General features: G+C 53.9%; 1 protein-coding gene across 1 annotated transcript in view; it reads left to right on the forward strand.

Annotated features, from left to right (window-relative positions):
• Positions 1 to 2: 2 nt before the first annotated feature.
• Positions 3 to 13687, forward strand: part of MICALL1 (MICAL like 1) — a gene marked incomplete at its 5' end in the record, with an annotated part of 25971 nt that continues 12286 nt past the window's right edge. Inside the window, 6 exons of the mRNA XM_007941752.1 lie at positions 3 to 142; positions 4338 to 4386; positions 4789 to 4930; positions 10582 to 10670; positions 12757 to 12899; positions 13416 to 13479. Coding sequence (XP_007939943.1) covers positions 3 to 142; positions 4338 to 4386; positions 4789 to 4930; positions 10582 to 10670; positions 12757 to 12899; positions 13416 to 13479 — 627 coding nt within the window. The remainder of the gene's footprint in view (positions 143 to 4337; positions 4387 to 4788; positions 4931 to 10581; positions 10671 to 12756; positions 12900 to 13415; positions 13480 to 13687) is intronic.

The following is a 13687-nucleotide window of genomic DNA, read 5'->3' on the forward strand; positions in this document are numbered from 1 at the left end:
CGGGGCCGCGGGGCGCGCTGCTGGCCTGGTGCCGCCGCCAGTGCGAGGGCTACCGCGGCGTGGACATCCGCGACTTGAGCAGCTCCTTCCGGGACGGCCTGGCTTTCTGCGCCATCCTGCACCGGCACCGGCCCGACCTGCTGTGAGTGCCCGAGGAGGGCGGGCGGGCCGGGCGGGCGCCGCGGGCGGCTGCTGGGGACCCCCGCCCCCCTCAGTGACGCGGCGCCCGGGCGGTGACAGGCACCACCCCCCGGGACAGCGACGCCGACCCTCCCGACCGACGCGAAACGCCCTGCGGGTCGCTGAGACCACCCCCCAACCCGTGGCACCCTCGTCGCCCTACTAAGCCTCTGACCCCCAACTGCTGAGACATTGAACCCACTCCCAAGCTGGTGGTTTCAGCCTAGGGGAACGGAGCCCGCCTACAAGGCACTGATTTCTGCCTGAGAAACAGCCCCCAAGGCCTTGACCTTCTTTGTCAGCTTCCTCTGAAACAGGGACACTAGGGCTCCCCCCAGGTCTGCCAGCCCCTCCCCATGAGGCATGGAGGCCTGTTCACTCGGTGGGGACCCCTTTGCTCTGTGGATACAGTGAACCCTCACTTCTCCTGTTCCCCAGTGGGATCGTTGTCTGTAGGACGGTAGCACAGTGCGTGGCCCAGAGACCCTAGGTTTAACATTGCTGAATGAATGAATGTGCACCCCTCCCTCAAATCAGGACCCAGACCTGCCTCCAGAGGCATTTAGGGTATGACAGGTTTGGCGCCTGACCTGGACGTCACTTGAAGGGGGCGCCACTGAGCAGTTTCTGTTAACCATAGCAGTTTTTCCATGGCCAACTGAGAGATGGTTCAGCAAGTTAAAACTAATACTTTCCTGTTTGAGAGCCTCCCTGGGTCAAGGCAGACCATGTGGCCTCGCTCTGCTGAGGGTAGAAAAAGAAGAAGCTGGAAAAAAATGATACTGAGCTCATCATAGGCCAATTTTTAGCAGCATAACCAAGGAAGGCGTGGTTGTAACTTTCGTGTAGTGCCAAGGTGTGTCAAGTAAAAGATGAACGAGCTTGACTTGTATTTTGGAGCTGATAGAATGGTAAAGTTCTCTGAAGGATGAGTGTCAGATGTTTGGACCGGGATGCAATTTCAGTGCTTACGCTGGGTGCTGTTTGCTGTGGCTGTGCCTCTGCCTGACTCCCCGGGAGTGTGTTCACAGTCCTCCTCAATGGATGCAGGACAGCCAAGCGTCAAGGAAGAGGAGTGGGGCTGAGTGGCCTTAGAACAGCCCCAACCAGCTGTGAAATATAGTCCCTTCCTTCCAGAGGTGCCCACGGAGGTTCTCCAGAGAAAATTTATTCAGGGTCTAGAGCAATTATAGCAAGGATTGTGAGGACGGTGCCGGACCGGGCAGTGGGTTGTTCTGTGGTACAAGGGTCGCTGTGATTCAGAGCTAACTCGACGGCACCTAGCAACGACAGAGCAGTTGGCTTGGGGCTTCTGTCTCCAGCTTCACCGAACCTCTTCATTCATTCATTTATTCATAAAACTGAGTGACTGTTGGTGTCCGCCCTTCGTCTGGCCTTAGGCGCTCATCTGCAAGTTGGAGCAAGAGTCTTGGTCCTTGCCTCCCTTGCTGACACCCCTCTGCCAGGAATGCCCCTCCCAGGGCTTCTGGAGCCTGGCAGGGCCTGGAAGCTGTGTCTGTGGCTACCCTACCTCCAGACCTGCTCCCAAAGACACAGGAGAGGGCATCGAGGAACGAGGGAAGGAAGGAAGGTCTTGCCTCGGGATTTGATGGTGCCACGGTTGGCTTATTCTACCCCATGCAGTACAAGACCTATGGGTGCTGTGACTCGCTGGGCTGGGCCCTGAGCAAAAGGTTTCGGGGGTGTGGATACAGAAGTGAACTAGGTGAGGTGGAGTCTGACATCCTAGTAGGGGCGATGGAGGTATGTGATGACAGCACTGCCAGGAGGGAGCACCGGGGTGTGTGAGGACTCAGAGCTCTGGAAGGGGCCTGGAGGATGGAGAAGGAGGGTGCCGGGATTGGATCCATTGGCTTGGAGCAGAGGGCTCAGGGGGATTTGCTTTGGTGTACCTGAACCTGTTAGCATCGTCGCTCAAGCTGTCTGGTTGGTGTTCAGCCCCTCCATGTCCCAGGTGTGTGACCTTGAGTAAATCATTGGGTCTCTCCAGGCCTCAGTTTCCTCGTCTGTAAAGTGGGGTTGATCATAAGACCTACCTCCTAGAGTTGTTGTGAGGATTAAACGGGATGATAAACATTCCATGAACATTAGTTATTGTTAAGTAGTAGTATTAGGCAGTAGAGGGAGTGGTGACAGTGTGTGATTTATTTAGCAACTATTTAGTGAATTACTTCTTTGTGCTGGACACTGTGCCTGGTAATGAAGACACCCACTGACATAACAAACAGACAGAAAGCCCGCACCATTGATGGGAGGAAGCAAATGTTTGAACAGTGATGATAATCCCAAGTGCCAACTGCTGTATCACAGGGCCAGGCTGGGAAGACATCTAGGGGAGAACAGAGTCTTCCAGGATATGGCAGTGGCCAGGGGAGGGGCCGGGGAAGGACATCCTGGGCAGAGGGACCACCTGAGGAGTGTTGATGAGGTGTGAGGTGTGGAGCTGCCGGCGCTGCTGCAGGTGGAGATGGCTAGGCCTTTCTTCGAGGCATCTCTGGACAGATTCGAACCGCCAACCTTTCAGTTAGCAGCTGCGTGTGTTAACCATTCGCACACCCCAGGGGCTCCGTATGCTCTTTCAGCTCCCTTTTAGGGAGCTTGTGGGTTTCATTTTGCATCCTCCAGTCAACCTGGCCCTGAGTCTGCATTCTGGGTCCTTAAACGGCACCTCCTTCTGCAATCCTTCCTTCTCCAGGACAGTTGTGGGGGACTAGAGGTAAGAGGCAAGGTTGAAGGTGAAACAGAAATCCAGCCAGGAGATGCTAGGGAATTGGGGTGGCTGCAGTCAAGGGTCTAGGCTCTCTTTGCTGTTGGAGGCCAAGGCCAGCCTTGGCATAGTTCACGCCTCAGCTACGCAGTGGGGAGTTAGTGAGGCAGTTGGGGGAGAAGGGAGGGGCTTGGCCAGGTGTCACAGAAAGGGGACTGACTCTCACACAGAGACCTCTCTTCTCCCATCTCTCCAGTCCATCCAGCTGTGAGGCACTGGACTCCATTATCTGTGAGGCCTCCACTCTGTCAGTCACCACCAGTCTGGGCGTGGGGACTGGTGCCTTCCCTAGTTCACAGATGGGAAAATGAGGGCCTGACCCGCCCAGGAGCACACCCGCCAGAACTGCAGGGCTAGGACCCAGGGATTGGAGAGCTGGCCACTCCTACTCTGGGCCCACCCACCCTGGGGAGTTGAGGTTGCAATTTTAGCCTTAGAAGGCCAGGCTGCACCCGGGTATCCAAGGAGGCTTCTGGGAGGGAGACTGGCCTGCCTCTGCTGGTGTCAGCCACTCCAGCAGAGGAGGGGGAGGAAGGGGATAAAAAAAAAGCCAGCCACAGGCCTGCCAGCTGTCCCATCCCCAGGGGACGCCCCCTTTCCAGCCCCTGCCGCCTCTCACCTGTCCCAGCTTAGAAAGCAGGAATCCCTTCCTGCTCCCGCAAGGGAAGACGTCACCAATGGGGCAGGCCAGCTGATGAGTGCCGATAGCGCTGGAGTCTGCCCCATTTACAGTCTGGTTCAAACTTGTTCTTCTATTCCTGGCGGCATTCAAAGAAATAGTCATCTCCTGTCCGGGCTCTGTTGGGAGCTTGGCAAGTTGTGGCACTGTCAGGACTGCGACCTGTAGTGGAAGGGCCAGAGATGTTGGTTCCCAGGCTGGGTGGCCGCCCCTCTCCAGGCCTCAGTGCCCTCATTTGTAAAATGGGGTGAATCCTTGCTGTGAAAAGGGAAGGGGTGGGGAGAGGAACTCGGCAGGCCCTATATGAGGTCTGCAGCAGCAGCCTCTCTTATTACAGTAACTGGTTGTGGCCTGTTCCACTGACCCAGAGTCCAGGAGAAAGGTGGCCAGAATCTTGGAGAAGCTGAAATGGGAAAGTTCAGGCTTGAGCTCCGCCCCCTCGGCTTGATTGCCTCCAGGGGCAGTGAGCTCATCTCCTGATTCAGCAGGTAGCCCCTGCTCCTGCTCCCCAGCTCCTCAAGCCAGGGCTTGTCGCCTTGGTTCCCACAGACCCCTCCCCTTGGTGAGGCTGCTGCTGGCCAGGTTGAAGCCACTTCTGCTGGGGCTCCTTCCTGACTCCCCAGCCCCGCCCCGGCCCCCTGCTCACCGGGCCTTGTTCTGACTCATCCTCCTCTCCTTTGCCTCTTGCAGAGACTTCGATTCACTTTCCAAGGACAATGTTTTTGAGAATAACCGTTTGGTGAGTCCCCTGACAGATAGAAGCCTTAGAGGGTGTGGTGTGCGTTCGTGTGCATAGGAGAGCAGGGGTGTTGCAGGGCGGGAACTGAGGCAGGGCTCCTGGACCCAGGTGTGTGTGTGTGTGTGCGTGCACGTGTGCGTGCACGTGCACGCAGGAGGGCAGGGGTCTTTCAGGGCGGGAACTGAGGCAGGGGCTCCTGGGCCCAGCACCCCTAGCTGCTCCCCTTGCCGGCAGGCCCCAGCTGCTCCTCTCCCCACACTGTGAGCCCCAGGCTGTCCTCCTCCCCAAGCCATCATACGGGGTTCGGGCCAGACTAGACCCCTGCCCCTGGTCCCCCTCATCCCCTGAGTGTGCACACTCACACTGCCTCCTCCTCTTCCTGCTCCCCTGTCCCCACCCCAGGCCTTCGAGGTTGCTGAGAAGGAGCTGGGGATCCCCGCTCTCCTGGACCCGAATGACATGGTCTCCATGAGTGTCCCCGACTGCCTCAGCATCATGACCTATGTGTCACAGTATTACAACCACTTCTCCAGCCCTGGCCAAGGTGAGTGGGAGCCAGTCCTGCAGGGCAGGGGGCCCAGGGGTGCAGCTGGGAGGTAGACTGTTGTTTTTCTGAGCTGTAGACAGACAGCTGGGGAGGCAGCACATGATTCATTCATTTACTTGCTGATTCACTCCTTCGTGTATTTACTGATTGCCCACCCTGTGCAGAGTACTGTGCTAGAGCCCAGTTTCCAGGGGCAGCAGGCAATAAACACGGTCGCCATGCCGAGGTTGTGTTAAAGGTGAGAGAGTGATTTGGAAAAGGCGGGTGAGAAAAGTTGCAGAAGCTGAAGAGTGTCATCCATGTCACTGAATTGTTCGTGTAGAAGCTGGGGAGTTGACATAGGTTTTGTTATGAATATTATCACTTCAATAATCAACCAAAAAAACCACATAAACCAATAAATGAACAAGTTAATGTCAAAGGCGATAAACAGTTGAGTTCACCTGCTGTCTGTGACCAGCACCCACCCTCACTTCCTGTTTGCAGATACTTCCCTGGGTTTTTCCTCTAACAAGGAAGTGGCCCTGTGGGGCTGTCTTCCCCAGACTTGACCTTCAAGTCTGAGAACTGTGAGGCTGAGGGACATGAGTGGGGCTACTGGGTCGCCTCTTGGCCCTGAGTCAGGTCACAGGGCAGCCAACTCTGCTGACCCCTCCAGCCTGGAGCTAACAGATGCAGGGGGGACCTCTCCTGGGAGCAGCTGGGCCTCCTGTTCTGCAGAAGGAAATGGCTCAGAGAGGGGAGGCAAGAAGCCCCAGGTCACACAGCAGAAAAACTGAATAGCTTGGAAGGGAATCCGGGTATCCTGACCCTGCCTGGGTCTCTGCTGCCCGTAGGTTCAGAGGGAGGTAGGAGCCTTGTTTCTGCCCTGCCCCTTGTCAACCCTACTTCCTGACTGCTCTCAACCCCAGTGCATCTCTTAAAAAAAGTGTTTATGAAATCAGGTTGTTTTTTTCTTCTCTCACTTAGAGTCAGGCATGCTTAAAAAAGAAAAACGACCAAACCTACTGCCATTGAGTTGATTCTGACTCATAGCAACACCCATTGGGTTTCCAAGGCTGTAAATCCTTTTCTTTTTTTTTTAATTTTTCTTGTGGTTTGGGTAGAAGTTTACAGAACAAATTCATTTTCCATACAGCAGTCCATACACATGTTGCCTCAGGACATTGACTGTAATTTCCCACAGTGCAGCAGCCCTCTTTGCATGGTCACCTCTTCCCTGCTTACTTCCCTCGCATGGCCTCCCCGCCCCCAGCTGTCTTCCTGTGCTAACGCTGTTCTTCTATTGCCCACAATGATCACTCCAAGGAGTGTACTATGTTATGTCAATGTTCACCCCATGTGCCTGCCTGTTGTTTGGCTGGAAGCCACAGGAGAGAGTTCAATTCCAGACCTGAAGGTTAACTAGGGGTCATAGACTCAGGGGTCTCACCAGGCTCTATCGGACCAGTAACGCTGGCCTTTTTTTTTTTTATGATTTTTGAGTTTTGTTCCACATTGTTCTCCCCTCTATCCAGGATCTCCTACACAGATCCCCTCCACATGGTTGACAGCAGTTACCTCCCTCTGAACCTACAGGCAGCAGAGACCCAGGCAGGGTCAAGAAGCCCAGACTCCCTTCCAAGTAGCCGGGCACCATCTCGTTCTTCTGGTCTCATAATCATATAGGCTGAGGATTGCATGGTTTACCGTGCAATTAGTCCATGCATGGACTAATTGTTTCCATGTGTCTTTGGTTTTCTTCATTCTTCTTTGCTCTGAGTGAGGAGAGACCCACCATTTTATCTAGATGGCTGCTTGTAAGCTTTTAAGACTCCAGTTGCTGCTCACCAAAGTAGGATGTGGAACAGTTTTTCTGTATAGGATGTTATGCCAATTGAGCTTGATGTCCCCTGTGACCATGGTCCTGAGCAAGGCTACAAATCTTTATGGAAGCAGATTGCCTCATCTTCCTCCCTTGGAGCAGCTGGTGAGTTTGAACTGCTGACCTGGTTAGCAGTCAGATGTTTTACCCACTACGCCAGCAGCACTCCTTAAAACATGCTTACTGTAGAAAATTTAAAACATAGACAAAAAGCATTCCAATTTACAATCATCTACTACACCTCTCTCAAGATAATACTAGGAGTTAATATAAGTGAATAAATAGGATTATACGCATTTTAGTAGAAATTAAAAAAATAATTTCTGGAGCCCCGAGAGAAGTCTGGGGTTGGGGTTAGGAACACAGGCTGTTTTGTCTCTGCTGTTTGCTGTTTTGTCTCTACTGTTTGCTGTTTTGGGGGATCATGGGCCAGTTATTCAACCCCTCTGCCTCATTTCCCTGTGACGGGGGTAAGCATTACACCTGTCTTACAAGGTGGACAGGAGCTCTGGTGGCGTAGTGCCTAAGGCATTTGACTGCTAAACAGAAGGCTGGCGGTTCAAACCCACCAGCCACTCCTCGGAAGGAAGGTTGGGCAATCTGCTCCCATAGAGATATTGCCTCAGAAACCCAACGAGGGGTCACTGTGAGTCGAATACGACTCTACGGCAGTGGGTTTGGTATGTTTTTACAAGGTGGACGTGAGGGATGAAGGCGGAAATGTATGAACGTCGAGCCTTATGGCGGGCCAGGATTACTTACCTGTGCCAGCGGAGTTTCGCTCTCTTACTTAGAATCACGCTCCGTCTTCTTGCCCTGAGGATTCCTTGTGGCCAAGATCAGGTCCCTCTCTCCTCGCCTTTGCTGCTGGGCCGCAGGTTCAGGGCCCTGGGTGGTGTCTGAGCCCATCCCTGGCCCTCACTGGGTGTCCCAGGGTCGGGTGAGGGCAGCACTGGGCAGGGCACCCCCTCACCCTGCAGGGATTCCAGCTTGTAAAGGTACGGTTTGTGCTACTGGTGCAGCTTGCCTGCTAAATGCAAACCATTTTAGTTCCATCTGCCGCTCAACCAAAGAAAACAGTGCTGTGTTCCAACCCCGGAGGCAGGGCTGGCCCCCACCTGGCCCTGGCCTGTACTTTCTGGGCGAGCAGAGGGATTCTCAAGGGTGAATTTCACCAGCCTTGACTTTTCACTGGCCTGGTTACCTTTAAAGGAGCCCTGATGGCACAGTGGGTTAAGCACTCACTCACCGGCTAACCCAAAGGTTGACAGTTGGAACCCACCAGCCACTCCACAGGAGAAAGATGCAGTAGTCTGTTTCTGTAAATGTTACAGCTTTGGAAACCCTATGGGGCAGTCCTACTCTGTCCTGTAGGGTCCCTGTGAATTGGAATCAATGGCAGTGGGATTTATTTATTTATTTATACTACTCTGGAGCCCTGAGCTGTCTGAGTTACCTGTGCTGAGTATTGAGCTAGTGCCAGGCCCCGTGGGTGCCAGTGACCCCGCGGGTGCCAGTGACCCCGCACACATCGGGCTGACAGCCTGTCAGGGAACTGGGCTGTGATTGAAGGAAGCCCATCAGCTCTGGGGACTCAGAAGAGGCACACCTGCCCCTAGAAGGTGGGAGGGCAGGTGTCATCAGGATCAAGTCCGTCTTCTCACTGGAACTTCTCAGGGCCTTGGTGGCCCCTGCTGGCCTCACCCTGCTTGGCTCCAGCCAGTCCCTGCCCCACCTGCTGTGGCTACCATTGACTTGGCCCTCAGCTCATGGCCAGGCCCCGCACAGTGGGAGGAAATGCTGCCCGGCCCCCTGCTGTTCCATGATTGGCTGTGGACTAGACCTTTGTGATCCGTAGGGTTCTCATTGGCTGGTTTCCAGAAGTTGGTCACCAGGCTTCTCTTCTTAGACCATCTTAGTCTCGAAGCTTCGCTGAAACCTGTTCAGCGTCATGGCAACAGGCAGGCCTCCCCTGGCAGACAGGTGGGGGTGGCGCATAGGTGCATGGGCTGGGAATTGAACCCAGGTCTCCCTCATGGAAGACCTGAGCCACCACTGACCCCACTGCAACTGCAGTCATAACTGAATCCTTCCACTTCTTTGACTGTATCACATTCCTTCACTGCTAAGCCTTTCTTCTCGCTGACCCTTCTGCCCCCAAAATCATTTTCTGCTCCGCTTCTCATCCCTTGGCCTGTTCTTTCTTGCTCATCTCTAATCTTCCCCTCACATTTTCCTCCTCCATGGAGCCTGCCCTGATACTCCATCTGCTCCTGGTGCTTCCTGCCCCATGGTGAACCCAGGAGACTGGTTGTAAGATTTTATTGGTTCATCTCTCTTCCCCTGCAGACAGCTCTGCCTGGTTCACAGCCAGGTAGCCTCATCCCCTAGTGTTTATCCATTCACATAAGAAATATTTATTGAGGCCCTCCCGTGTGCCTAGGAACTCTGGTGGCATAGTGCTTAAAACATTTGACTGCTAACCAGAGGCAGGCAGTTCAAACCCACCAGCCACTCCTCGGAAGGAAGATTGGGCAATCTACTTCCATAGTGATACTGCCTCAGAAACCCAAGGAGGGGTTGCTATGAGTCGAGTCTGACTCCATGGCAGTGAGTTTGGTTTTTTTTTTTTTACTATGTGCCAGGCATTACACTAAGTGCTGAGGAAACGGCTGAGGAAAGAGACTTAGTCCCTACCCTCATAGAGCTTGCACTCTAATGGATGGGAGAGGGAGAGAGAAGAAAAAAATAGAATTACAGATGAGTGCAGAAAAAAAAAAGGAGCTAATGGAATACAAAATATCGGGGGAAGTGGGGAAGTTGCTACATTCAGGGAGGCTCTTTGAAGAGGCGGTGTTTGAGCTGAGCCTTGACTTGGGAGAGGGAAGGAGGTGGGTGAAGGTCTGGGGAGGAAGGGTCTGGTCTGGCAGAGGGGCTGCAGGGCAAATGGTGGGGTAAAGAGGATGAGGACAGGGAGGGGAGGGTTATGTGTGGACTTGATTAGGCTGCTGGGCTTCTGGAACTTCAGGCCGTGACTCCTGGGAAGAAATAGATAGCCCTGCACTGGCCAAGTCTGTGCACACATCTGTCACTGAGACAAGTTTCAGGAAGCGGTTCTTCCCCATACCACATGGGATACACACAGATAGTTTCCATCCTGTTTCATTTTTCAAATGTGCTGGTTGCAATCCCCCAAACTGATTTTATGGCTTGTGACCTGAAGTTTGGCAAGTGCTAGTTTGGACCATGGTAAGGAAGTGGGATTATACTTAATTTTTTTAAATGATTGTACAGTAAAATTGACCCCCCCCCCTTTTTTTTTTTTTTTTGCTGATGTACAGTCCTTTGAATTTTTGGATTTTCTTTTAGTCACTGAGTCTAGTAGGTGCTCCGTGATATTTGCTGGGTTTGGGGCCATCCCTGTCCCATTGAGGGGAGGCAGGGCAGCAGGTGTCCGTCCAGAATCCCAGCACATTTCCTACTGTGTGCCTTACCTCCTTTCCTTCTCTTTGGGCCCCCGCGCCCTGGCAGGAGGAAGCTACTTGCTTTGCCACCTGCCGGGTGCCCTGTGACTGTGCTGTTCCCCTGGTGTTCCTGTTGGCCCTGTGCAGTCAGAATTACTGCCGCAGGGAGGCCCCGGTCTGGGGGATGGCGGCCCTTTCTTGTCTCACTTTGTTGTGTGGTCTGCTCCAAGGCGGTGCAGTGGCCCAGATCGTCCCCCACGGTGGGAAGGGCACCGCAGGGCCCCCACCTGTCTCAGGGCCCCTTTCCCGTCTCTCGGCAGCGGGTGTGTCGCCACCCAGAAAGGTCTTGGCACCCCCCTCCCCACCTTCTGAAGCAGCCACCCCAGTGGAACCAGGAGACGTGGCTCAGGTAGGGGTTGGGGGTGGAGGGTGGGGTGGAGGTGGGGAGGGTGGGTCAGTAGACAGCTGTCATCACGGTGACTCCATGAGAGGGAGGTCCTGATGGGTCCAGAGGTCGTGTTCTGTCCTGACTCCATGGGGCTTGGGAATACAGAGCTCAGGGGCCCCTGGAGGTATGGGTGCACAGGTCAGGCAACCCATTTCTGTGGAGCCCTATTTCTTTCTCCAGGGTTTAGGTGGGGTCAGGTGATACCAGGCTTGGGAAGGGGAGAGAGCGTAGACACAACTCATCTTTGCCCTTACGGGTTGTCTGGAGTCATAATGAGACAGGTTCTGTCCTTAAGTCCCCTTGCAGAGCTTTGAATGCCCCCAATGTTTAGTCCTTTCAACAGCCCTGGGAGGTCTGGTTATAGGCGCTGATATTCTGAGGAAATGGAGGCTCTGGGAGGGAGGTTGGGCAGCAGGGTCACATCTAGACAGCAGTTTCCAGTTTGCAAAGGGCTGTTCCCACCTGCTCCCATCTGCTTCTACTAGAGGGGCTCCAGAGCAGGCGGAGAGCCAGGCTCTGGGTGGGTGGAGCTGAGACCCACAGGGGTTTTACAACTCCTTTTTTGCTGGTGGGAAAAACATAGACCAGAGACATGAGCCTCTTGCTTGAGGTCACAATGCTTAGAAGTAGAGAAATGGTGTAAGCCTTCCACAGCTGGAGAAGAGGGCAGAGGTGTTAGATCTAAGAGGAGTCAGCTGGCAGAGAGGACCAACTCTCAGGTGTGGGAAGGGGCCTTTCAGAAACCAGATGTTGGGATTTATGTGCGTTTCTGCCCTGCCTCAGTGACCTTGAGCCAGTCTCTTCCCCTCTCAGGGTCTCAGTTTCCTTCTTTGCAAAACCGTGGCCATCTCCCACCCTCTGCCCCCTCCTGGAACTCAGATGAAACACAGTTGACCGTCATTATCCGTGGATTCCTTATTTGGGAATTTACCCACTTGCTAAATTTGTTGTTGGGTGGCATGGAATTGATTCTGACTCACAGACACCCTATCAGACAGAGTAGAACTTCCCCATGGGGTTTCCTAGGCTGGAATCCTTACGGGAGCAGAGCACCATGTCTTTTCTGTCACGGAGCTGCTGGTGGGTTTGAACCACTAACCTTTGGGTTAGCAGCCCAGCACCTAACAGTTGCACCACTAGGACCCCTCAGAGTTTTTTAGTAACCCCAAAGTCAGTGCTTGTGGGCTTTTGTGGTCAGTCGTGGGCGTGAGTGGAGTGGCAAAAAGTTTGAGGCCCCTGATGCTTGTATTCCCAGCTGAGGCCGAGCAAGGCGGCTGGCTCTCTGCCTTCTTGTCTCAGCTCTCGGCCTGGAAACAAGTAGTGCCATGCTTTCACATTTTCCTCCTCCTCGTCGGTGATTTTGCTGTTTAAAATGGCTGGCAAGCCTAGGGCCAGTGTGCTGGCTGGTGGTCCTAACGGCAAAGTGGCTGGTGCCATGCCTTACGGAGGAAATACTTGCGTTAGATAAGCTTCCTTCAGGCATGGGTTATGTGCTGGTGGCTGAGTTCAGTGTTAATGAAGCCACAACATATAGTCAACACAGTGGCTTTCAACAGAAACAAAGATGCTCTTGTAGCATATGGCTGAAGGTTTGGCTGTAAACCAAAGGGCCCCGGTTTGAACGCACCAGCTGCTCTGCGGGAGAAAAGACCTGACCGCCGGCTCTTATCAAGATCAGCCTAGGAAACCCTGTGGGGCGGTTCTGTTCTGTCCTGTCAGCCACTGTGAGTTGGAATCAACTCGAAGACAATGGGTTTTAGTTTAAACAGAAACACATGTGAAATGAGGTTATGTACTGACTGGTTAGCAAGAATGTTGTGACCTGTTGTCTCCCCTAGAAGCTATGGGCCAGTATTCACTAATTCCATTGGTGGCCATTTTATAGGATGTAACGTTTTGAAAGTGAGCAAAGTCTATCCGCTACCACTGGAAGCTTCTACACACTTGAGGGACAGTGGTCTTTAGAGAAAAGAGGAGGGGGTAGTGTTCCTGAGCTGGGATGACTGGTGACCGTACCCACCCGATCTGCCTACCCCATGTCCTGTAGGGTGAGGAGCTCTCCTCGAGCAGCCTGTCAGAGCGGGGCACCCACCAGACCCCCAGCAGCACATGTGCAGCCTGCCAGCAGCACGTACACCTGGTGCAGCGGTACCTGGTTGACGGCAAGTTGTACCACCGGCACTGCTTCCGGTGAGTGGCTGGGAGAAGCAGGGGTGGGGGGGAGCAGGGGGCTTGTACTAGTACCCAGGAAGGAGTCTGAATTCAGCACCCACAGTGTGCCAGGCACTACCAGGGTTAAGTGCTTAGCTGCTAACCAAAAGGTCATTGGTTTGAACCCACCAGCCGCTCTGCAGGAGAAAGATGTGGCAGTCTGCTTCCATAAAGATCGCTGCTCTGTGGGGGCAGTTCTGTTCTGTCTCTAGGGGTGCTGTGAGTCGGAAATAACTCTATGGAAGTTTTTTTTCTTTAAATATACTTTAAAGGAACTCCTTGGTGGTGCAAGTGGTTAAAAAAAAGTCAACAGAAATGGTTGGTTGAAAGCCAGTAATTGAATTGACTGAGAACCAGGAATGGGTAGCCCCCAGCCCTCTGGATGGTACTCTGGGGGCGGGGCCTTTCCTTCCTCTTGCTGCCAAAGTGAACGCTGTTTCACAACTGATGTTGCTGGTTTCACATAATTTCGCTGCTCTGCTGGGTTTCTAACAGTTACAGTTTTCTTTTCACTCTGCTGGAAGTCCCAGGTGTTGAACCAGGACCAGGGCTGGCAGTTGTGAGGCGACAGAACTGCCTTGGGCAGCTGGTGGTGGAGTAGTCAGCTCCAGGCTGAGCTGAGCCCCATCTCTGTCTCTGCTTCTGCCCTGGACTCTGCCCTCACCCCTGGCTCCGCCTTCTCCCGAACTCCACCCTTCCCCCAGCCCCACCCTCTCCCTGACTCCACCCTCTCCCTGGCTCCCCCCTCCCCAGCCCCGTCCTCTCCC

This window comes from Orycteropus afer, unplaced genomic scaffold, assembly GCF_000298275.1.
Source record: "Orycteropus afer afer isolate SDZICR_OR568_19922 unplaced genomic scaffold, OryAfe1.0 scaffold00083, whole genome shotgun sequence".
Classification (NCBI taxonomy): Eukaryota; Metazoa; Chordata; class Mammalia; order Tubulidentata; family Orycteropodidae; genus Orycteropus; species Orycteropus afer.